Consider the following 25,999-nt stretch of genomic DNA (forward strand, 5'->3'; position numbering starts at 1 on the left):
AAATAAAGCCCAAGTTCAAGAATATACTGTGAAGTAGTTGTGAATGATTTTACACAGAGTAACGGTAATGAACATGTCCACTTTCAGATACAAGGCACTCTACTGTCTTTTGGACAGGTAGTATGGAATTCACCAACCTGCCTTGCTTAAAGCTCTATTTAGATCCTTGAAGTAACGTAGTTGTCGTCGCTACCTTCAAGTCGTCTTGGTATTCTTTGTTGGGGCTTGTTTTTTATTTTTATTTTAAAGGTCACCAAATGAATATTTGTCTTACAGAACTGTTTCTGCTCTGTTGATGATTTTGCTGGGTGGAATTTATCATCCAGGTTCACTACTATGTAACTTTTTGCATGCGCTGTAGCACAAATTTATTCCTATCCTTGCTGCTCTAGAACATGTATAAAACAAACACAGTTCTGCTATAACTGATGGATAAATGGATCAGTGTAGCTCTTATCACTAGGAAACACAAGTAAGTCTTAAGGTCACGATCATTGCATACTCGGGATACAGAACGATAATAGAGGCTAACTTGTTAATACAACTTTGTCACACAGCTTATAACACAAAGCCTCAATGTAGAGTCAAAGAGGAGGCGCATAAGGTCAAGATACTTAGTCTGTGACTTACAATTGATGACCCAAACACCAAAGATAGTAATAACAACAAGGACAATTATTTAGTAAAACTATAAACCAAAGAAAAAACAAGGAGAATTGGAGCAAATGAAGTACCAACTGAGGAGCCTGCCAAAACATTAAGAAATGTCTGATATGTGCTCCTCAGCAGTTTAAGAACAGTGTCCCAGGAGGATCTAGCATTTGAGATTTGTCAGATTCTGAGAGTATATCAAAATGCATAACCTGGTCGCCATCTTGGAACATAACTAATGATTACTACTCAAGGGAGACAATATGATGCCCAAGTCCAGTCATTTACATTGCACATCTGAAATGTAAGATGGGATACCAGAATCACCAGCACCTGGCCTATGAAAACCTAGTGGATGAAAAAAGCAGGATCTGAAACCCACCACTGCAAATATCATGGACCCACCGTCAGGTACGCAAATGGCTGGTACAGTTACACGATTAGGGTACTCTATTACTAGGTTATAAGATATTGTTAGTTCAAGCTATAACAATTTTTTCTTATGTTTTTCCTTATAACTTTAGTGCCTTTCAGTGTAGCCTATTTGCCCCATGACATCAACATCGTGGAATCAGGAGATGGATGGGTAGAAACGTCTCAGGCTGAATACAAGGTGCCACTACTAGGATGGAAAAGACGATTTTAATGTCGGCTTGAATTAAGCAGTACCAAAGACCATGGTGCTTCCCAATCCTCAAATCAGGAAGCAAAACTACCAGTCATAACCTAGATTTGGACTCCTGCATTCCTTGAGTTTGCTTACTACTTTAAGTCTGGTGTCATCCAAAAGACAGTTTTACTTCTTACTATGCACAGGCCTGTTGTGGAAACATGTACTTAATGCTATGATGACATACGGGTCCAGTTCTCCAAAGTCCTATTCTTTGACTCATCAATATCTCAGAATCAGGCTTATGAGTAACCTAGCGAATACATTTTTGGCACTTTAGTTGAACCAAAGTGACTAAAGAGTCAGGCCATTCCCACTTATTTCATTTGTACACCACATAGTGCAAAATTAAAATGTTGACTTTTGATGTAGACTGCATAAAAATTCTGCATTTGAAACTTGAAATCTAAATATAGTGCGATTGTGCAACTTCAATATCGCGAAAGACCAAGCCGTCCAGTTGATTTGTGATACATTGAGTGATTACATTTGTATAGAGCCCAATTTGCATAAACACTCACCATGATCAAACTGCACTATGAAAGCAGGAAGATGAGGATGCACAAAAACAAAACTGAACAGGGACATAACTTCAAACCGGAACATGTATTTTGGCAATGGCTTAGACAGTTTAAAAAACTGACAGCATCAACATGCACTGTTTGAGGAAAGAGGATTGCTTCAGGTATTGTGATCTGTATCACAGCTAAGTATTTACAAAGTTCAAGAAGAAAACTAATATATCACAATTTAAAGAAAATACAAAAGTATCATATTGCGTTATTGTAAAAAAGGAGACAATGGGCTGCATTTAGCGCTTAGCACATGGAACACACTGCCACAAACAGTATACATCAATTATAGCCTATGGCACTTGTAATACCATGGACAGGATATCTGCCAAGTTTTGACAGAGTATCCTGTCCGCCAAAATCTAAATAAGGCCCAATGTTTTATGATGTCATGTCAATTATAGCAATTGTAGTAATTCTTATTGTTGTCGCCACATATGCGTATGCTATAATTCAGAGCACAACTAGGTACAGGATAGCATACATTAAGAACCGAAACACCTAAAAACCAAACATAGTGAAACACCACACTTGTACATTGGCTCTTTAAAAAGGTGTTTATTCTATAGCTTAAAATCTTTTCTGGGAGGGGGATTTTTCAGTTATCTCAACATAGCTAACGGAATCTCTTGCTAGCTCAGTTTAAATATATGTCGTCACTTTTCATTTACTAAAAGGATACGTTCCAGCTTGAGTTTTCAAGTAAAGGCGGAAATGGTGTTCATCTACATAATCTGTCTTCATTGTATGGATAACACGCATCCGGACAGCTAGAGGTCGTCTATGAAGAACCCTCAATGGGGTTTTCTGATCAAGCTTCAATTCCTATAGGCAGCAGTCAACATAAGAAATAGTATAGTATGCGTTAATTACACCAAGGACACCAAATTAAAATATGTTTATAAAATAGTAAAATGAAGACAATATATTAGCCATGCCAAGGTTATGCTCCATTCAGCCTATGCTGTATAATTGCAACAGAAAAGGACTGAACTGGCGCTCACAAGTATCAATAGGACTATAGCAACAACACAACAAGCAGTTAAAAAAGATATTTTTCGGATACATTTACACACCACGACAATAAAAAATACCCAATTTTATGATTTATAAAACACAGATAAGAGCATTTCCCAGATGTAAAGAGAACACTACCTTACTGCCCATTCCTCACCTTTGGAATATTCCCAGGTAACCTACTTAATTCAGAGAAATTTTCAGCAATGCTTCAGCGGGCTGACAGGTGGTGTAGTGTCAATCCGCAGTGACTTTGTACCGTCCTAGAAGTCACGGAACAGAGCCTTATGTAAGAGACATACCTGTACGCTGACATCAGTTTCTTTAATCTATCTCCTTCCGTGCCCTCAGATGCGGAACACCTAAGACAGGTGACAATGAGCCAAAATCTTACTTGGAAACTTATGATGTTCAGAAGTACACTCAATAGAATGGGGAGGTGGGAGTATATTGAGGAACCTGCAATTAGATAAAGAATCCATCAGAAAGAGTGTTACCAAAGATAAGTAACAATCAGATGGATGGATACTTCAAATCTCAGATTCCTCACATTTAGAACAGATACCAAAGTAGTACCTTACATAGGTGGTGGGTCTCAAAAGTGCACTGACTCACATTAGAAAGTGTTGCAGGAACGAGCAGGCAAAATGGCTCTCCGGTCAGACCTCAATGTCCAGTATTTATCTTTCGTGAATGTGTGCTCCAGTGCCCATGTCACAGCCTGGCAGATGTCCAGAACCAACACCCACCTTGCAAATATCATTGAGACGGACTTGAACCTGGTGGAATGAGCCTGCATGCTTTAGGGGGTTGCTTCTTGGCCAGTGCTTAGCAGATCTTGATTCAGAGGACTGTTCATTTTGACAGAGTACATTCCTTCCTTTGCTTCTGATATTCCCATAAGGAGCAGATCATCCACAAAAAGTTATTTTGTTTGGTCAAATGTAGAAATTCAAGTGCAATCAAGGAAATAAGGAAAACTGTTTTGAGCTTCAGTAGTTGCTGTGAGCAGCTGGTATTGCCTCAAATGGGACACAAAAACAAAATGTCAACACTAAGTTTAAATCCCATTGTAGCGTGACAAGTGGCTTCAGGGGAAAGATGTAAGTTAGACCTTTGATAAAATGCATCACAATATGTGCTTTAAACAGAGAGGGTTGATTAGGTACACACCGAAAGTGCCAAGACATCACCCTTAACAGTGCCCATTGCAAGACCTCGATGAGCCAATGATAGAACAAACAACAACACATCATAAGGTTTGGCCTCAAGGAGGTTAGTATGATGACCAACACATCAGGAGACTAGTTTCTCCAAGCGCAGAGGAAAGATGGATATCACCTAAGGGCATTTGGCTGAAAGGAGAACAAAGGCCATCAGAGTCGGCAGATCAACGCAGTTAACTACTGCTACTCAATCTCCATGCATGGAGATGTAAATTGAAGAGATTTGGGTGTAGGACCATATTCTACTGCGGAGTCAGGAGGTCCTCACAAAGAGATAGCAGGATCAGAGGGCAAATGGTCATGCTCAGGAGCTCTGGATATCATACAGGGTGATCAAGGTGAATCTGACCTGCTCCGTCTTGATCATCTTAAGAACTCGAGGTAGAGCCTAGAATGCATACAAGAGACTCATGTTCCATCACACTCAGAATGGGTTTCTCTGTGAATTTTCTGAAAACTCCAGTCCAGAGTTGTTTTGACACTGCACATTATCTGTGGTGATGAATAGACCTACGTAGAGCATGCCCCAGTGACAGAAGATGTCCCTTTCCACCGCAGCATGGAGATGCCACTCTTGATTCGCCAGATGACTGCTGCCTAGCTTGTCTCCTCTGGCATTCAGAAACCCTGCTAGATGGTTGACTACTCGAAAAATGTTCTGCTAATCCAACCACCACCAGAGACCTAGGGCCTGGTGGGACAGGACTCAGGACTCCTTGGTGAAAGTGGTATCTGTGAGAATCTGCCCTAGCCTTGATGGATGGCAGGAAAGCGTTCAGGACAGACGGATCACCCATAGGTCCAGAAGACTGTTATAGAGCTGGCTCTACACCAAAGATCAGAGGCTTGTGATCTCCATCTCTCTGAGCAACTCTTGCCCCCTCCTCACAGCTGTGAAGTCTGGGTGGATACGTGAAAGTGGCCTGCCGTAGGTCAGTGTGCCATTGCAGATGATCCTGAGCTGTCTCCTGGGAGATCTGGATGGAGTCCAAGAGGCAGCCCTGGTGCTGGGACCACTGAAACTTGAGGTTCTAATGAAGGTTATGCACATGACATTTGGCGTTCAAGAAATGGAGGATGTTCAAGTCTAGGAGTCCAAGAAGCCTCTGAGCCTTCCTTATTGAAACCCAGGATTTAGCCTGAAACATCTGGCTCATATCCTGAATGTCTTGGAGGGTAAGCAGTGGTGGAAAATCTAAAATGACACAGAATCTAGTGCTGCTCCAATGAAGGGCAACCACTGCACGATGCTCAGGTAGAACTTCAGCTAGCTCACAGAAAACCTCCAAGTTGTCATGAATTCTGCTAATGTCCAGAGGTGCTCCACGACTGAATGCGATGAGCTAGCCTTGAGCAGCCATTTGTCATGGTACAGGTACACATGTACTCCCAGACTTTGAAGGTGGCCAGCAACCAATACTATAGCTTTTATAAACAAAAAACACAAGTAATCAGGGGGAGAACATGGGAAACTGGAAGATCTCTGGCCCCACAGTGAACTACAGGTAACCACTGTGAAAATGTAGTACGGGTATATAAAAATACCTGTTCTGCAAGTCCCTTGGCACTATCCAGTCTCCGAGGTCCAAAACAGAAACATATCAAAGAGGGTGAGGATCTAAATTTGTGTTTCACTGAAAGGCATAGAGTGGGTAGAGGTCCAGGATAGGCTGAGGCCTTCGTTCTTCAGTGCAATAAAGTAGCACAAATAGCACCCCTTTCCTCTCACTAACGTCTGCACCAATTCAGTGGCACCCTTGGCCAGCAGAAGGTTGACTTCTTGCAGCAAGGTTGAAGAATAGTTAATTAACAGTCCCTCTGACGTGAGGGGAAAACAGGGTGGGGAAGAGATGAAAAGCTGGACATAGCCCTTAGAATGATTTGCAGGATGGGAATATGGAAATATGCATCCTGCTGATCAAACTCTATACTCCCGGGAATATGGAAATATGCATCCTGCTGATCAAACTCTATACTCAAATCTCCGGGATCTAGAGCAGACAAGACGTGGGTCACTGTGAACTACTAGACTCCTATAGGGTGTTGGGTCAAAAGGTCAGGATAAACCGGTACTGCTCTGTGGCGGCGTGCTATCTGCCTGTTGATTGGGGAGTCAGAGCACGGTATGACCCAAGAGGATACCCATCAGGGCTTTGTTAAATTTCAAGAGAGGCTCAGTAGGTGCCTGGCCATACTGAAGAACCTCAGTCGGAGCGTTAGTTTTGACCTCGATTGCAGGACGCTGTAGATCAAGGACCTCACCAGCCCGAAGCAGATTCAGATTCAGATTAGCTTTATTCGATTTTCATAGTATAAAAAATCATAAAAGCAAGAACACACATATATACATTTTTACATTCATATAGTAATAAATAACATTTAGGTTCAAAAAGTATTAAATCATGTTATAGTAAATCTAGCAAATGTAAAATATTAGCTTATCATTGAATTACGTTTCCTTAAAACATTTTTTTAAAAACCTGTCATAACCATAGTACATGTGACATTTCCCAACTGCTGCAAGCTAAGGTACGCTGGCCTACATTGCCGCCATGCTCCCTGTCTCAGGTATTGTTTAATCCATCTACTGCGTTCCTTTTCATACAGTTTGCAGAACAACACCGCGTGGAAGGTAGTTTGAGATGACATTGTCACATGAACAAGGGGCTAAAGTTCTGCTCCAGTCATTTTTAGTTGGGAACGTGACTAGCCGATGAAATAGGTTAAACCTGAATCTAGTCAGGATAAAACAATCAAACCCCAGGGTGCTGAGAGTTAAGTATGGTTGTATTGAATAACAGGTCAGTGACAATTGATGTTCAATTACCATTTTCTTAGTAATCTCTCCTGTACACCTTAGCAGGCCAAAGTGATTCATGCATAATTTTTTTTATACTTTTTTTGGAACCTCCCGGATCAAGTCCGGGTTACTAAACCACTCAGGCCTTTGGAGGTCAGTTAGCGTTTTCCTAACATACTCAAGCCAGTTAATACGCTTTGCATTATCCGGACCCATGACATCTCTAATAATACCCTGGTTTAAGCCAAGGGCTTCTGAGGCCCATATTCCGCCAAAGCAGAATAGGTTGCAGTTTAATCAGATCTGTTATGTGGTCCATACCTAGTTCGGTGTGACAGTTATATACAGAGGTGGCCTTAGGGAGAGCTAACAGGTATCTAAAAAAATTATTTTCTGCAATTTGCAAGGATGATATATCCTGATACCCCCAGATCCCTGCCCCTTACAATGCGATGCTACTACATTTGGCCACATAAATATTTAGCATAATTTCAGGGGGTCTTTTACCTAGATTGGTGGAAAAATTAATCAGCGCCGCTATGGATCGTTTAAAGGATAGGGTCCTATTCTTAACCTCAGGTCCCCAGGTGCCTGATCCATCGATTAATACCCCCAAATATGGAAAGGTTTTAGTATGTTCGATTTGGAGACCTGCCACTTTGAGGTGTTTACAGCTTGCACGACCTTTACCACAGCACATCACAAACGATTTCTTAGCATTAATTCTAAGGCCCCTAACTTCCATAAATTCTACATACTTCAGTAGGGCCCTCTGAGCACCCACCTTCGTATTAGCCATCAGTACTGCGTCATCCGCATAAAGAAGGGAAACAATCTGCTTATTAACATACCTTGGAGAGTCAATATTACTGGCCCCCAGTTCAGCCTCCAAAATATTCGTATATAGTGAGAAAAGAAATGGGGCCAGCACGCAGCCTTGTCTTACCCCCTTCTCTATGCGGAAAGACCCCGTACACTCCCCCCTCAACCCGTGTCTTACTTTAGCTGTTGCCCCTGAATAGAGCTGCCGAAGAAAAAGACATCCATCTCCTCAAGTATTTGCCACAGCTTTGCATGCTCTACGCAATCAAAAGCGGCTGAGAGGTCGACGAAAATTGCGTAAAGACATCCCTCTTTAGCCAGGTATATTTCCCTTGTATCATTACGAAGTTCAAAACCTGCTCCACTGTGCCCATCCCTTCCCGGAACCCGTACTGTACAGGGCTTAAAATGCCATGTTCCTCAGCCCACGTTTGCATTTTATTTAAGACCACTCTCCCTGCAATTTTCATGAGCGAATCTAATAGAGATATGGGTCTGTAATTAGATGGGCTCTCCCTGTCCCATTTTTATATATGGGAATTATGATTGATTCGAACCATGTCTTAATGAAGCCTTTGGCGCAACATGCTTCTAAAACCCGTGTGCAAAGAGGGGCCCAAAGATCAACATTCATTTTGTAGATGTCATTAGGGATCCCGTCTGGTCCAGGGCTTTATTATTTTGACTGGAATTTATTGCTAATTGCACTTCTTTGAGGGAAAACTCCAAGGCAATAGGGAGATGGTCACGCTCGGTTAGAAAATACCCTTTTGCATCGGCCTCAATCGCGGTAGCCCCTTGTATATTACTGTAGACATCGGAGAAAAAACCTATCCATGTTTTTTCATCTATGGCTATTTCAATCCTTGCTGCCTCCTAGTTAGTAAAAAACGATGAATTAACTGCCTGCCAAAATAATTTGGAGTCTCTACACTACGAGGCCCTCAAGAGATTCTGCCATGCTTGATCTTGAATGTCTTTCGTCCGCTGGCGCCTTGCTAAGTTATATTCCTTCCTGCGTTCCCTTACAACACCATGGTCCCTTGGTTTGTTACTTAGGGCTACCTTAAGGGCAGAGTACGCCTTAGTGCAATAAGAATCAAACCAGCCCCTACTTTTGTTTTTTTTACTGGTATGTACCGTAGTTAACATACCCTGAATAGTGGTAGTAATGTGGCCGAAGGCCTCCAGAGTTTCATTGTTTGAGGAGTTCTCATCTAGGCATATCATAATGTGTGGTAAGGCCTTTGCTACAATTTCCTTAGATTTTTTCACAGGATCCACGATACTCCATTTTAGTGCCAATCCATTTTGGCGTGCGATTGCAATGTCTTGCGTCCATACCAAAGACTCAATAATGGAAGCACTGTTATACTCAAGGGTGGTTATGGACACGCTAAGGGGGAGATGGTCGCTCAACCCAATTGTGGGAATCTCAAAATGTTCCACCCGGTTGGAAAATCTGTTGGGTACAATGATAAAGTCAATTACAGAATGAAGCCCCCTAGCTAGGAAAGTAGAGCTAAAATCGACCTTGGGGGAACACAACAAGTTGGCAAAGCCAAGGTCAAAATTGGCCATGATACTGTTTATTATTTCCCCTCTCTCAGTATGCATAAAATGACTCCTTTCCACTGTTTCCCCCCTACCATAATCCTGGAACCCACATGTTTCGCGATCACATACATTTATATTAAAATCGCCTACCCAGATCAATATTGCGTCTTTCCCTTTCAAATTGTTTATGCCGCTTAGATCTACCTGCAGCTTGTTTAAAACTTCTGCAAAATCAGAATTCTTGATATTATTGTAGAAGTTAACCATTACTAGCTCGACACAGGGGTTTAAAGTAACTATAACAAATTGGTAGTAATGAGAGCTATTTCTACTGGAGATCTTGGTAACATTCAACAGGTTGGAAACGTATATGCATAACCCTCCTTTATGCCTACTGTGCAGAGAGCGAACTGCAGGGATGTGAAAAGTCTTGAATCCCTCTAGGTGTTTTTCGTTTAATAGCCAGGTTCCTGGACGCATAGAATGTCAATATTCTGGACGAACTCCCCCCAGACAGTGTCATGCATTTTGCTCTTTAAACCGCATACATTCCAGGAAACAACCCTTACTAGGCCCCCCTGTTGAATAGGGTAGTTTTGTTTTGGATGTGTTTTGTCATTTTTTAGTTTGCACTGCCTTGCATCTGGCGCAAGGCTCCTCCTTTCAGCGTTATTCTTTGCCTTACCCTCTGTAATATCGGGTCTCACCAGTACAGTGTCATTGTCATCCCCTTGGGTGGCCATGATCCTAAATATTTTATCCCCGGCTATATTAACTTTAAGGGTGGGGGTTTTCTGCCTGCCTTCATTCAGTGCCATTAAAGCTTCCATTGGAAGATTATTACGCTGCATTACCTGGTTATTTATACATTGGGTTGCCCGCTCAGTAGGTATGAGCTGTGTCTGCGGCTTCCCAATCTGGGGAGCGTGATTATGTGTGTAATTGTTATTTGCTTCGATTTTACCACCACCCAGTCAGTCACAGTCATTAAGACCGGAGAGTACTGCAAACCTATTTGTTCCTTCAAAGACTGGAATTGGACCCGCACTCCCCCAATTTACTTGGTGTAATGGCCTCATTTTGGGATATCCCCATCCTTGCCATACTTGTGGATGTGGTGTCCTGTTATACCCCCACCCATTCCCTCTGGTGAGTCTAGGTCTATTCAAATCCCTGTAAAAGTACTCTAATGGCAAAATCTCGATTCCTTGTGACCGTGTCCCTCCGTTAAACATGACCTACCTTAATATCCTCACTACTGGTTCTGGGGTATTAAAATTAATTACAATACAGTCTCCTGTTTTGTTTTTAAATGTCCTTCCCAACCATGCCACCCTTCGGACCATTAGGATGTTTTGCCATACCTTGTTTCCCTCAGATGTATTAGTTGCTATCCAGTGAGCCACCTTGTTTTTTTAACTGAGCGAATCTAATAGAGATATGGGTCTGTAATTAGATGGGCTCTTGTTACATCCTGGTAAGGAATTCCAGAAGACTTGGATAGGTTACAGATGATAAGTTTATTCTTCTTAGATGGTTAGATAGGTTTTCCAGTATATATGTAATCAAAGCCCCACCAGGAGCACCCTCTCTGCTGCTCAGCCCAGGATCCAACTGACAGTCCACTCACAGCATATCAAACATTCCAATGACATCACATTCACACTAACATTCCACTCACACTGGCTGAACAGCAGAGGCAGAGAAACAGGGAAGATGTAAGGTTAAAACCTTAGATATAACACACCTTCCCTCTTTATAAAATGAACAAAGAGAAAGCAAATGTAAATAGCAACATTGTAATAACATCACAGTATAATCAATAACAAATTGCAGTAGAAAGATTGTAAATGCACATAAGTATGAAAAACATACTAAAAATAAGCAAGGTGAAATGTGACGTAAAAATAAGCAATGAAGGAAAAACATGTAATAAAGTACAAAGTGAGAACAGTATAACAAATAAGACACACATCTCCTTCCTTAGCAGAGAAAATTGAAGTAAGAAGTTTCAAAAGGAAGGAAATAAGTAAAAGAACGGAAAAGCAACGGAGAAAATTACATAAGCAAGAAGTAATAATACCGCAAAACTAACAAAGAAGTAATGCACAAGTGTGACCACCACAACTACACAAACTGGCCAGGCTAACGAGAAGTATGGAACCACTGAACACAGCAACAGGAAGAAGGAAACAAGGAAGAAATCAAAGTAAAGAAAACAGGTGACGTACACCTAACACATCATCCAAAAAAAAAAAGGAAGACACATAGAAAAGATCTGCGATCTGCGTAAACTGTCCCACACCAAAGATAAGAGTACAGTCACACCTCAAATTAGACCACAAGTGAAAATTGCAGGGAAAGTGCGGTCTGGGAAACTGAACTAGACAGAAAAGAAAATTCAGTAACACCTTAAAATAGACCACATAAGTAAACCTGCGTGCAATATAACAACAAACAGTAAATATCAAGTACTCATTTAAAGAATCAGAGGAACAAACATGCTCCATGAAAATGCGATCTTGGTAAACTGAGCTACACAGCAAAGAAGTTCAGTCACGCCTCAAGTTAGACCACATATGAAACTGCAGGAAAATACGATCTGGGTAAACTGAACTACACTGCAAAGAAATTCAGTCACGCCTCAAGTTAGACCAAGAAAGAAAACCTCCGCACTAAATGGAAAATGCACTGTAAGTATCATTATGAAAACATCAGAGGAACAAGAAAAATTGTTCCAGGAAAAATGCGATCTGCGTGAACTGAACTACACAGCAAAGAGAAAATCCAGTCACATCTCAAGTTAGACCACATACAAAACCTGCGCACAATATAATAAAGGAACTGTAAGTGAAAATCATGTACAGTACCAAGGAAAAAGGAAAAAAGTTACACACCAAAGTATAGATAGAAGATGTAGACAACCTGCATGCCAAGCAAAATACATTAACGAAGGCATCAGAATAAAAATGGCAGTATTACAGTAAAATAAGATGAGCATCAACACCTTGTATAATTGTAGCCGTGTTAAAAAGCATAAGAAAAGGTAGTAAATATAGGAGCTAACAATGAGAGTGAAACAGGTTGCAAAATGAGCCAGCATAGCGTGAAAATAATCTCTGTAATTGAGGAAACAAAGAAAACAGCAAAGCGTCTCTAGTTCGAGAGCATAGGCAATGTAATAATAATGCCCCCTGAAATACCTCAACAGCATGGTTCCAAAGACAAAAACTGATGGTTGTAGGTTTATAAAGAAGGTGTGCGCGTCACCGCGCTAGAAGTACTTGGAAATAAAAATGAAATGCCGCCAGTAATGGTTCACCTCTTGTGCTGCCAAAGTTGGTCCGATTAATAGTTTTCCGTAAGTAATGACTCCAATGCAAAATGAGAATGAACTTTATAGAATGCGCTGCATGGATGGCAATGACAGAAATTGAAGAGTAAGCTAGCAGTCGCAAGATGGCGTCATATAGGGGACGCAATGCTGGGTGGCTGCAGGCACGTCTTGGCAGTACATCAAAGAGGCAGCAGGGCGCTGCGCGAGGAGAGGACAGAGCTCGCGCAGCTACCAACGGACGTTGAAAGAGTTTGCGCTGCTACCAACGGACGTTGTAAGTAGATGACAGTTTATTCAATATTTATGGCACAGATACGAAATGTAAGGGCAAGGTTTACTGTATCCCAGCACACCAAAAATGCGTCCTTGGTGACTGATGTTGCACATAAAACATGAAAGTTCATAAAAAATGCTCAAGGCTGTTTTAAAAGCAGAAGCAGGTTTCATGCGCAAGATGTGAAAACAGTTTAGGTTTTAAGTCTCAATCAAAACGACATGGCATATGTAGCACGAAGAGTCACTCTCAAACACTCTGCCCATTTGTCAGAAAACACCGTCAGACAACTACTGCCAGTCACGGAATGAGTTGCTGAAAAGCTGCAGAAACGAAGATGCACTTACTAGTTTTGACTCCTGACTCGTAGTAGATAAAACCACAAGCAGTCAGCAGCAAATTCAAACAGTCATTGTACACCGCATAGTAACACTTGCGTGATGAAGCAGTTGGCACACTGTAGTTCAGATCAAAACATTGCTCAGTAAATGGGTCCTTAGATGTGGTGCCAGACTTTGTAGATACCACCGGGCCACACTTCAAAAGCAGTAGGGTGTCAAAATTAAGGCAGTAGATGTCTAAGGCAGAAAAAAGTCAGGCAGGAGGAAACAGCAGCAAGGTGTATGGCAACAGTAAACAGACAGCAGTAACATGCCCAGTCATAAGCAGGCTGTAAAAAATCAGAAAGCTTATACTCTGTCAATGGCAGCAGGAATCAGGCAGAAAGAAGCAGGTAGCAGGAAACTTATGTCCTGTTTGAAGCAGGCAGTAGGATTCAGGCAGAAAAGAAGCAGGTTACAGGAAATCTACGCCTTGTCCATGGGCTGTCCGGTGAAATATGGACACTGGTGGGGCGGGAGGGCGTAAAATCCTTAAGTAGGTTTGTTTTGAGTAAAGTCATGAATAAAAGTACCTGTAAGAAGCTTGAAGAAGGTCCTCACGCGTAGTTTTGATTCCATCCTCGTCGCCAAATTTATGTTACATCCTGGTAAGGAATTCCAGAAGACTTGGATAGGTTACAGATGATAAGTTTATTCTTCTTAGATGGTTAGATAGGTTTTCCAGTATATATGTAATCAAAGCCCCACCAGGAGCACCCTCTCTGCTGCTCAGCCCAGGATCCAACTGACAGTCCACTCACAGCATATCAAACATTCCAATGACATCACATTCACACTAACATTCCACTCACACTGGCTGAACAGCAGAGGCAGAGAAACAGGGAAGATGTAAGGTTAAAACCTTAGATATAACAGCTCTCCCTGTCCCCCTTTTTATATATGGGAATTATGATTGATTCGAACCATGTCTTAATGAAGCCTTTGTCCCAACATGCTTCTAAAACCCGTGTGCAAAGAGGGGCCCAAAGATCAACATTCATTTTGTAGATGTCATTAGGGATCCCGTCTGGTCCAGGGCTTTATTATTTTGACTGGAATTTATTGCTAATTGTACTTCTTTGAGGGAAAACTCCAAGGCAATAGGGAGATGGTCACGCTCGGTTAGAAAATACCCTTTTGCATCGGCCTCAATCGCGGTAGCCCCTTGTATATTACTGTAGACATCGGAGAAAAAACCTATCCATGTTTTTTCATCTATGGCTATTTCAATCCTTGCTGCCTCCTAGTTAGTAAAAAAGGATGAATTAACTGCCTGCCAAAATAATTTGGAGTCTCTACACTACGAGGCCCTCAAGAGATTCTGCCATTTTTGATCTTGAATGTCTTTCGTCCGCTGGCCCCTTGCTAAGTTATATTCCTTCCTGCGTTCCCTTACAACACCATGGTCCCTTGGTTTGTTACTTAGGGCTACCTTAAGGGCAGAGTACGCCTTAGTGCAATAAGATTCAAACCAGCCCCTACTTTTGTTTTTTTTTATTGGTATGTACCCTAGTTAACATACCCTGATTAGTGGTAGTAATGTGGCCGAAGGCCTCCAGAGTTTCATTGTTTGAGGAGTTCTCATCTAGGCATATCATAATGTGTGATAAGGCCTTTGCTACAATTTCCTTAGATTTTTTCACAGGATCCACGATACTCCATTTTAGTGCCAATCCATTTTGGCGTGCGATTGCAATGTCTTGCGTCCATACCAAAGACTCAATAATATACTCAAGGGTGGTTATGGACACGCTAAGGGGGAGATGGTCGCTCAACCCAATTGTGAGAATCTCAAAATGTTCCACCCAGTTGGAAAATCTGTTGGGTACAATGATAAAGTCAATTACAGAATGAAGCCCCCTAGCTAGGAAAGTAGAGCTAAAATCGACCTTGGGGGAACACAACAAGTTGGCAAAGCCAAGGTCAAAATTGGCCATGATACTGTTTATTATTTCCCCTCTCTCAGTATGCATAAAATGACTCCTTTCCACTGTTTCCCCCCTACCATAATCCTGGAACCCACATGTTTCGCGATCAGATACATTTATATTAAAATCGCCTACCCAGATCAATATTGCGTCTTTCCCTTTCAAATTGTTTATGCCGCTTAGATCTACCTGCAGCTTGTTTAAAACTTCTGCAAAATCAGAATTCTTGATATTATTGTAGAAGTTAACCATTACTAGCTCGACACAGGGGATTAAAGTAACTATAACAAATTGGTAGTAATGAGAGCTATTTCTACTGGAGATCTTGGTAACATTCAACAGGTTGGAAACGTATATGCATAACCCTCCTTTATGCCTACTGTGCAGAGAGCGAACTGCAGGGATGTGAAAAGTCTTGAATCCCTCTAGGTGTTTTTCGTTTAATAGCCAGGTTCCTGGACGCATAGAATGTCAATATTCTGGACGAACTCCCCCCAGACAGTGTCATGCATTTTGCTCTTTAAACCGCATACATTCCAGGAAACAACCCTTACTAGGCCCCCCTGTTGAATAGGGTAGTTTTGTTTTGGATGTGTTTTATCGTTTTTTAGTTTGCACTGCCTTGCATCTGGCGCAAGGCTCCTCCTTTCGCGTTATTCTTTGCCTTACCCTCTGTAATATCGGGTCTCGCCAGTACAGTGTCATTGTCATCCCCTTGGGTGGCCATGATCCTAAATATTTTATCCCCGGCTATATTAACTTTAAGGGTGGGGGTTTTCTGCCTGCCTTCATTCAGTGCCATTAAAGCTTCCATTGGAAGATTATTACGCTGCATTACCTGGTTATTTATACATTGGGTTGCCCGCTCAGTAGGTATGAGCTGTGTCTGCGGCTTCCCAATCTGGGGAGCGTGATTATGTGTGTAATTGTTATTTGCTTCGATTTTACCACCACCCAGTCAGTCACAGTCATTAAGACCGGAGAGTACTGCAAACCTATTTGTTCCTTCAAAGACTGGAATTGGACCCGCACTCCCCCAATTTACTTGGTGTAATGGCCTCATTTTGGGATATCCCCATCCTTGCCATACTTGTGGATGTGGTGTCCTGTTATACCCCCACCCATTCCCTCTGGTGAGTCTAGGTCTATTCAAATCCCTGTAAAAGTACTCTAATGGCAAAATCTCGATTCCTTGTGACCGTGTCCCTCCGTTAAACATGACCTACCTTAATATCCTCACTACTGGTTCTAGGGTATTAAAATTAATTACAATACAGTCTCCTGTTTTGTTTTTAAATGTCCTTCCCAACCATGCCACCCTTCGGACCATTAGGATGTTTTGCCATATCTTGTTTCCCTCAGATGTATTAGTTGCTATCCAGTGAGCCACCTTGTTTTTTTAACTGGCTATGATTCTCCCTGGATCCCTTATTCAGTACTGGGACATTTCCCAGCACTAGTATAAGTGGTGATGACTCAGGTGGTAGATTGATTACGGGCAAAGGATCCCGATTTTCCATATAATCTGACTCAACGCCAGCCCCCTTTTTCTCACTTGGTGCCGCAACGGTGAATTGTGAATACTTATTTCTGAAGAATTACGTTCGGCGGGTTTCTGCGTTTGGCCAGAATTCATTTCCCTTGTACTGTTAGGATGTTGCTTACGGTCATTAGCTACAGGCTTGGGCACTGGACAAGTAACTGGTATTGCATTATTTACTGTGGATTTGCCGTGCTGTAACAAAGTCTCCCTTTTAATCTCTGAGGGTATTAGGTTGGCCAGCTTACGTGTATTTTCTAGGGTTGTTTCGCTTAAGGCGTTCAGTTTTTCATTAATAACCCTTAGTCTTTCAATCAGGGGAAGTGTGAAAGGTCTTAGTGGGTCGGTCATATTACAAAAGGTCATTTCCAACTCTTGGCTTGGTATTTGAGCACTGATTTGGGGCTGGTGTCCCGGGCGTCAGATACTGACGAGCCTATTGCTTGTTTAATGGGTGACACAGTGACCCTAGTTTCGGTCGGCGTAATCAGCGTGCCTGCTAACTTTGAGATTTTCGGTTTCCTACCCATATGAGCTCCCCCGCCCCTCTTTCTTTTGCCCACTTGTTTAGGGCACGTAAGTGTTACTGGTTGTAAATCAGCAGCCTGTACGCTTTTTCTGGCCACAATAGTGTGGAAGTCCTCCGAAGTTATACTGGTACATAAGGATATGCTCGAAGAAGATATATCACCGCCCCATTCTAATGAATTGTCCATGTTTTGCAGGTCTTTCTGCGTACTTGGGCTGGTCGTGACTAATCTCCGGAGTTCATCGTGATCAGGTGTGACAGCATGTTTCAGATCGCCCAATAATGAGCGTTTAGCGCCCGTGAGTTCAAGGGATAAGCGTGTTTCAGTAAGTGCAATCTCTCTCTCAACGATCCCAACAGCTCTTGTGAAGAAGTCGTCCAGTGTGCCGGTTAAGATTTCCCCAGATACACTTGTCCCACATTTCCCCTTTCCTCCAGTATTACGTACCATGATCGCTCACAGTTTAACTTTTGACAGGGAACAAGTGAGTTTTAAAAAATGTCTTACCAAGCTGTGGTGGGTTTTTAGGTGGTAGCCCAGTCCAGTCTTGAACAGCCTTGGACGGCCGTAGACGGCCCGCCCTTTGCCCGAATTAGCCCGGCGCATCCCGCGCGTCCTCGCGGGGCGAGGGACCAGGCGTGATTAAATGCGCCTCCTGGCGCGCGATGAAGGGTCGTCCTGGCCCAAGGTATCCTGGGAGTTGAAGTCCTCAGCGGGGCCGGCGGAGCAAAGCCCGGCCGGACACCAGCTGTCAGTAGAAGGTAGGGTGGGGGTGCGGAGCAAAGCCCAGCAGCGAGAACAACAGCGGGAGATTCTAGCAGGCTCTGCACAAACCGCAGTCACAGATGCCGAAGATTCAGGCAGCGTTTCCCAGCCCGAAGCATAAGAATGACAAAAGAAGCACTCTCCTCGGGAGCAGGGCCAGGGGAAGAGACAAGTCCAGTGTCTGGAGAGGTGTCTAGACTTTTTGCATTCTGCAATTCTGTGTACCAATCGTCCTCCTCATACTATGAGACCCATTCTTCTCCTTCATCAGAACTGGTGTAAGGTAATGTGTCAAAGTTCAGAGGGTTTGCTATTAGCTGCCCTTCGGTGGGACCGGAACACTGCCTTGGTCAAGCCAAGGTTGGCTTTGTTTAGAAACCATTATAAATGGTTGATCTGCTTCCGGAGCTGGCAGTGTCAGAACCAGCATTAATTTTAGGGGAACCTGCAAAGGGAGTGCAGTCGGAACCGAACTCGGCACAGAAGGCACTGAGGAACCCGAAGCAGTATCAAGAGGCACAGAGGTTTCTGACCGCAAACCTGCTGGCAGGACCCTGACTGAAGGCCTTTGCGGATGCCTTGACCCTGAAGGCACATCAGACAGGTGCAGAAGCATACAAAATCTGCACAGCATAGCCAAACTAAAAGCATTAATCTGCTACGACGTCACCAGCGGACCCGGACATTCAGGTGGCATCAGGATGTGCAATGTGCTCTTCAGGTGTTTGGAAGAAAACCAAGTGGCACACTGACGTCCTTGCACCCTCTCTCTGGAGTTTGGGAGAGGCAGAAACAAGTCTATTACTGTTTGTACTTTTTGCACTTCTTCGACTTACACAAAGATTGTGCCTAAAATGCAGGGGTTGGAACCTTTTCTGATGCACTAACACAATTTTGCAATTCCAAAACGTTTTTACAGAATGCAAAATGGGTTTCTGGCCTCAACTGAATCACAAGTTGGAAAGCGTTTCCCTTTGGGCCATTCTTCCAAACTATGAGCTGGTCACGAGACGGTTGCTAAATACTGACTAGTTACCAACTCCCAAGTTAAGAGTGGTAGGTGATTTGCAAAGGGGTCCCCTTTGGGAATCATGGTGGCAAGTTTGGGGAATTAGGCAGTGTTCTAGGTGATCATAGTAACTCTTACTGAAGTTTTACAAAAGTGAAAATATATATTTTTTTGCAGCCCTGTTTCCTTTAAGAAAATCAGGATGCTTTAAAAAATGTTTTTTATTTTGAAATGCAATCATAGGGATGGTAGTCTGTTGTCCCATGAAGGCCACCATACATAGGATTGTAGCCAATGGTAGAGGGTTAAAATTGTGACATACCTGATGAATATTAACTAGGCAGGTGGGGCGTGGCCAGGCTACCATCCAAGATGGCCGTGTAGCGCTGAAGCTCCGCCATCCGACCGGACATCCTTGTCCTATCCTGCCACTAATCCAAGCCATCCTGCGGCGGATTCGGGTGCAGCAATGTGCCCCCCAGTGACTGGGCTATTTTGATCAGACGGACTGCTGAGAGACTCCCGATTAAAAGCTGTGATGATCAGGGCTGAGGGGCCGGAGGCAGGATCAAAGTGAAATCGGAGGCGTGGACGGAGCACGCAACTTATCTGGCCCGACTGGGCCCACCTCGCAGCTGTCTGCGAGCGGCAGAGCCTGGAAAGCTAATGTGTGGCTTAAGAGCGCTGCCTGGTGCAGGACCCTTTGCTCTCTGCCGAGAAATGTGAGACCCCAGGGCAGATTGTGAGCTGCAGAACTGCGTGCTTGGTGCCTGGGCCTGATCTGCAACTGGAGTTGCTGATTGCCGGGGCAGTTTCTCCCTCGCGGCCTGGCCTGTGCCTTACTTTACACTGCCGCCTAACCTGGAGGTACCTGGAATTGCACGTTACCCTGCCTGCATTGCTTGGAGCAACACCTTGGTGCTCGTGGCCTGGGTGGCACTGTGCGTCTGTCTGTGCTGGGCTGCCTGAGCTCTTTATCCCGCAGTGAGCTGAACCACCATGTTTCAGATTGGTTCTATGCTGCCCACTCTGGATGACTTTGGGGGTGAGACACTCACAAATAGAGCTAATCTTCCTGGCGAAGCTCCGTGATCTCTTGGGCTGCTGCTAAATACCGCCTGGACCGTAAGCTGCGTCATGGTATGAAAGGACCCTAAGCAAAGAGAGTTGCAGTTTGGCAGACAGAACGGCACAGCCGCGGAGCCTGGTACCGTCATGGCTGAAGGGGGTGCAGAGGTGGCCCACTCAGTGAAAGCTCTTCTGTATCGGATGCCCTGTTGCAAGAACTAAGAGCGGGTTTCAAAGTTCTGGATGAGCAGTTTGATACTTTGGAGAAACACCTGAATACAATGGGGGCTAAATTAGATGCACATGAGAGACATCTGGACACTGCGGAGGGCAGTGTGTCCGATCTGGAGGATGGAGCCGCCCAATCCACCAAACGCCTGGACCGAATGGAGAAAATCCTCAAGAGTATTGCTATGAAAAACAAAGACTTAGAAGCGAAAAGCAAGTGCAACAACGTAAGCATTCTTGGTGTTCCAGAGTCCACAAACACAGGCTGCATGGATCTTTTTGTTGAAACCCTACTATTAGACCTCTTTGGCAAGAAGTCTTTTACCCCCACTTTCCTAGTTGAGCAAGCGCATCGTTCCCTCAGCCCTCGCCCCAACCCGGGGTGCCCTCTTATACCTATCAAAGCCCGCCTTTCAAATATTCAGGACAGGGATACAGTGCTGCGGATGGCTAGAGACGCTGGCACTCTGTCCTGGCAAGGATCAACAATATCGCTGTTCCCGGACTTCACTGCTATGGTCCAAGAGGAGAAGAGAAAATATACTGGTGTGAAGGCTACACTCCGCAACTTAGGCCTCAGGTATGGCATGATTTACCCGGCTCGTCTTCGAGTGAATGTTGAGGGAAGGTCCCGCATATTTGATACCCCTAATGCAGTACAGAAGTTCCGCCGAGACTATAAAGGGAACATTGGTGCCCATGGGAAGGACCTTCCAAGAGCTTCTCCCCCTCACAGTGGTCCGGTGGCCAGTGTGGAACTATTCTCCTCTGAAATGATTGGATCTGCTGACCTTCAGCACATAAAGACTAATTAATCTGAGTGTTTCAGGGCAAACAATGTGTGTTCAGTTCTCTTACAAAGTTGGGTAGTTGGCACAGCATTGCCGCAACCCAAGTGGTTATCACTTTCAAATTTGATATACTAGTTGGAATGTATATTGATGTACTTCCTTATTATCTATGGTGCTTACAAGTTACGTTTTATCTCTTAGTCAGTGAGGATATTCCCTGCTCTGGGGTAAGCAGGGATGGGTTGGAGGTGGAGGGCGGGGTTGTTTGTTTTTACAGTGAACCATTACTTTTTCTCCAATTTATTCATTGTAGCTTGTTGATTTCTCAATATGATGCACAAACACTGCTGCCATTAAATTATCTGCATGTCTGTGTGGGGTAAATTGTCCAACTTTTCGGACCTAGCAGTGATCACTTGGAAACGTACAGGGCTTAAACAATGCGAGGAAAGGGAAACAGGTGTTGCATTATTTACAGAGGCACCAAGTTGATTTCGCATTCCTACAAGAGACACATTTGCCAAAGTCAGTTACGACCTGCTTTGCCTCGTCGTGGGGTACCCATCATTATTTCCCGAATTATAGCACGTATGCCGGGGGTACGGCTGTATTGATTCATATACACCTGCCCTTCCAATTTTTTTGGGTAAATAACTATAATGAGGGTCGTTACACAATGGTAAAGGGACATTTAATTAGCCATTGCATGGCGTTTGTCGGTGTATATGCACCGAATTTCGACAGCCCAGACTCTTTTCACGATCTACATGTGCAGTTAGTGCAGTTGGATGCGGACTACATTTGCATGGGAGCGGACTTTACCCTCCTACTAGATCCTGCACGAGAAAGCACGTCCGACTCCCTAGACTTTAAACCCCGTGTGCGCTGCGCTTTACAGGAATTGTGTGATACACTTGGTCTACTTGATGTGTGGCGACCGGGGGAATTAGCATATACCCATTACTCTGCGCAACATGATACCAGAATACGACTAGATTTTTGGCTTGTATCCCCCAACTTGATATCGGGCATCCAAACATTTACCTAGAACGCTATCTGACCACTCCCCAGTCGCTTTAACGGTCGGGATCCCCAGACCTAAGGGTTGTGAGAGACAGTGGAGGTTCTCCGGGCAGGCGTTGATAGATGAAGTGTTCAGTGCGGAACTTCGTTATGCTATTGTGACATTTTTTGAATTAAATAAAGGGTCAGTTCAGTCCTGGGCCTCGCTATGGGAAGCATTCAAGGCTTATTTACAGGGGGTCTGTATTTCCAAGCACACTAGGGTGTTGGGGGACTTGCGACGTACTCTAGCTCGCATTGAAAAGCAACTGGACTTAGTCAATCGGGAACAGGTCGGGCAGGCCAATCCGGCTCAACATGGCCGCCGTTTGCCCCTTTTAACGCAATTTAGGGAAGCTGCGGAGCGTGAGACAAATTTTTTAAGTAAATATACTATTGCGCGGTGATATGGAGTTGGAGAGAGGCGTGGCTACACTTTAGCCCGGCTACTGAGACCCCCGGTGGGACAATCGTCTATCGCTGGTCTCCGCACCTGACGTGGACAGATATTGACAGGCACTCCAGAAATACGGGATTAATTTTTGGATTATTATTCAAACTTGTACTCGATGAGCGTAACACACAGCATTGAGGACCGTAATGAATACCTAGCCGAAATTGCACAAATATGGCTTGACAAAGCTATGCAACAATATCTAGCTGAACCCTTCACCATGGACGAAATTATCAGCGGTATTGATGCCATGAATGGTTCGACCACCCCTGGTCTTGATAGGTTCACTGGAAATTCTGATAAAGCCTATAAAGTTCTCTTAGCTCCATACCTTCTTAGGTCTATAGTGAACCCCTTGAACGAAAGGAGCTCCCTCCCACACTGCGCAAAGCGGTAATAATCCTTCTCCCTAAGCCTGATAAAGACCCGCTACTCTGCGGTTCATATAGACCCCTGTTACTGTTAAATCTTGATTATAAAATTCTCGCAAAAATGATTGCGATGAGGCTGACCCTGTTATTAGATCGAATTATCTCTCCAGCACAATTAGGCTTTGTGGCACACAGATCGACAGCCCTGAATCTGCGTACTCTTTTCGCGGTGATACATAGGATTTCCCCAGAAGTTTCGGCGGCTGCCGTTTTACTCGACACAGAAAAAGCCTTTAACTCTTTGGAGTGGCCCTTTTTTTTGCAGTTATGAGGAAGATAGGCATGCAAAGGGTTTCACCGACCTCACCTCACTTTATACTGCACCCACTTCTAGGCTTAGACTGAATGGCACCCTGTCATCTCAGCTTCAATTAACCAGCGGCACCAGACAGGGCTGTCCGCTTTTTCCCCTGATTTTCATCATAGCACTTGAATCTTTGGTCCGGTAATTGCAAGAGCGGCACCTACCTAGGGGGCTTCAGTTTAAGACGGGCCCTTTCCTAATCTCACTTTACGCCGATGATATTATTCTTTACGTTCGCCATCCTCAGGAGAATCTGGATCCACTAGTCTGGGAGGTCATCCGCTTTGGTAGATTTGCAGACCTGGGCATAAACTGGGGCAAATCAGAATTTTTTCATCTAACGTTGTGTACCGCTAAGTGGGATTGTGAGTTTTCCCTGGCGTGGTGCAACGAGTCGGTTAAGTATTTGGGAAGGACCAGATTATTTTACTAAATTATGGCCCTGCATTACATATGCTAGAGCGGCAGGTGGAACGTTGGTTGAAGCTCCCTCTCTCACTGGCTGGTTGTGTAGCGATCATAAAAATGGTGTTACATTTATTTTGTTTATTTATTTGTGGGTATTTATAGAGCGCGACCTATCACTCCGAAGGGAGCATCTTCCAAGTTCTAATACCTATTCCACAACATTTCCATTGCGTTACCCAACAGATTCTTTCGCACTCTTTGCTCCCACCTTATCAGGCTTGTTTGGGGAGGTGTTGGAGTTAGTAGGGACACATTGACTGTACCATATGAAAGAGGAGGACTGAGGGTTCTTAACTTTCAGATTTACTATTTAGTCGCGCAATGCAGATTTACACACTCTTGGTAGCACTCCAATGCACAGACTCCTAATACTAGGCCTGAGGCTGATCTCATGCTTCCAGCCCCGCTGAAAACAGTGTTACCAAAGGGATTCCCCAGAGACCCCCGGAACATTCAGACAGTGCCCACCACTTGCTGGGCCTGGCAGAAATTAGCAGAAGTGGCTGGCGGGTGCTCCTTATGCTCCTCTGCAATTCTGATTTTTAATAATCCATTGCTTCACATTACTGAGGATAAGCTGGTTCAACGCGCTCTCACCACATATTCATTAGAAATGGTTGGGGATCTATTTCCGGGTGGCAACGTCTTTTTTAGTAAGGAGGAAATGAGGTTTAGCGAAGCATCTTTAATGCACCAGTTTGTATTCAGTAGGATTGGTAGAGCGCATAGAGCACAAACTACTGAGTTCCTATTAGAGCCCGTGACCTTCCTGCCACTAAAACTATTCATTATGAGCAAAGGGGTGACCATCTCAACTCCAAATTATACAGAGCCTGTATGACTTTGGTCCCTAGTAGAGACGCCAAGATCCGGGAGGCCTGGGAGCGAGATCTGGGGCACCCGATACAGGACTCGCATTGGTTCCTTTGTTTCACCAGACCAAAGAGATTTCCCTGAATAGTAGACACAAGCTGATCCATTTTAAGTTCCTATGGAGAGCATACATGTCCCCTGTGAAAATCCAATTCATTGACCCCAACCAAGGCCCAGTTTCACAGTGCGTTGTGTTTTAGATCATTCCTTCTCAGAATAGTATTTTTGTATATCAATATGAAAATGGTAAATAAGAGTTAAAATATATATATATATATATATATATATATATATATATATATATATATATATATATATATATATATACACATACATACATATATATATATATATATACATACATATATATACACTAGGCAGATAGTGTTGCAACCCCCTGCGATTCCCTACTTTGCGAACCAGCCTATTAGTACATAGGTTGATCTGCAAAATCAGAATGGTTTGTAATAAGGCTTTATCCAATTTTTGCAAATCCAGCCTTGGTTCATCTTGCCCATGGTTTCTAGACGTCTGCCTAGAGGATCTGAAGATTGCATAAGTGACAATGATGGGTTTAGTAATTTGTTCATCCCCTTATGACCTGGACAACATACTGATGCTTCTTCAGGGAGGGCGGTACCCTTAATGGATACTGTAGTTTATTCTGCCAACTAGTCTGCTACTATCGTAACAGAGAACAAAGCAGTTCCATTTGGCCAGGTTTCTGGATATACAATAAACCCTTATTAAACTACAATGAACATGTTAGTTTCAGTGGTAGTCTAAGAGGCAACCTATCTTAGCATCATGATAAGTAGTCAAGTTTGATGATATTTTAAATGAACAAGGAGAGCGTTATGCTTTTTGAAATTTCCTTTAACAAAGGGAGGAGTTGGTTTCCCGATTTCACTACTGTGACACAATGGTGCAAGAAATGTGCTATTTAATCACTGGATCTCCTCAAAATAATTTTTCTACAATGTTCCAATTAAATACTGGGCTGAATGGATTTTGGCGTAATTGCCATACTTTTTATTAAGAGTGTTTGCTTTAAGATTATTCATGCGGTAAAAAGCATTTGAGATAAATGGGCCAAAAAGTGTAATGTTCCTTTAATCTATGTTTATACTCCCATTTGAGCTAATTCATATCTCACAAGTATTTTTAAAGATTCTATAGGTAAAAAACGAGCATAATTTGGTCTGATCACTGTTGGAAAGATCTTCACAAATGGAATATTCC

General features: G+C 43.4%; 1 protein-coding gene across 3 annotated transcripts in view; it reads right to left on the reverse strand.

The window, feature by feature from the left end:
- PUS10 (pseudouridine synthase 10) overlaps positions 1-25,999 on the reverse strand; it is a 342,171-nt gene that overhangs the window by 66,910 nt on the left and 249,262 nt on the right. For all 3 annotated transcript variants that reach the window (XM_086951846.1, XM_086951845.1, XM_086951847.1), the window contains one exon: positions 2,576-2,718. In XM_086951846.1, coding sequence (XP_086807972.1) covers positions 2,576-2,718 — 143 coding nt within the window. The remainder of the gene's footprint in view (positions 1-2,575; positions 2,719-25,999) is intronic.

This window comes from Lissotriton vulgaris, unplaced genomic scaffold (genome assembly GCF_964263255.1).
Source record: "Lissotriton vulgaris unplaced genomic scaffold, aLisVul1.2 SCAFFOLD_1047, whole genome shotgun sequence".
In the NCBI taxonomy this organism is placed as follows: Eukaryota; Metazoa; Chordata; class Amphibia; order Caudata; family Salamandridae; genus Lissotriton; species Lissotriton vulgaris.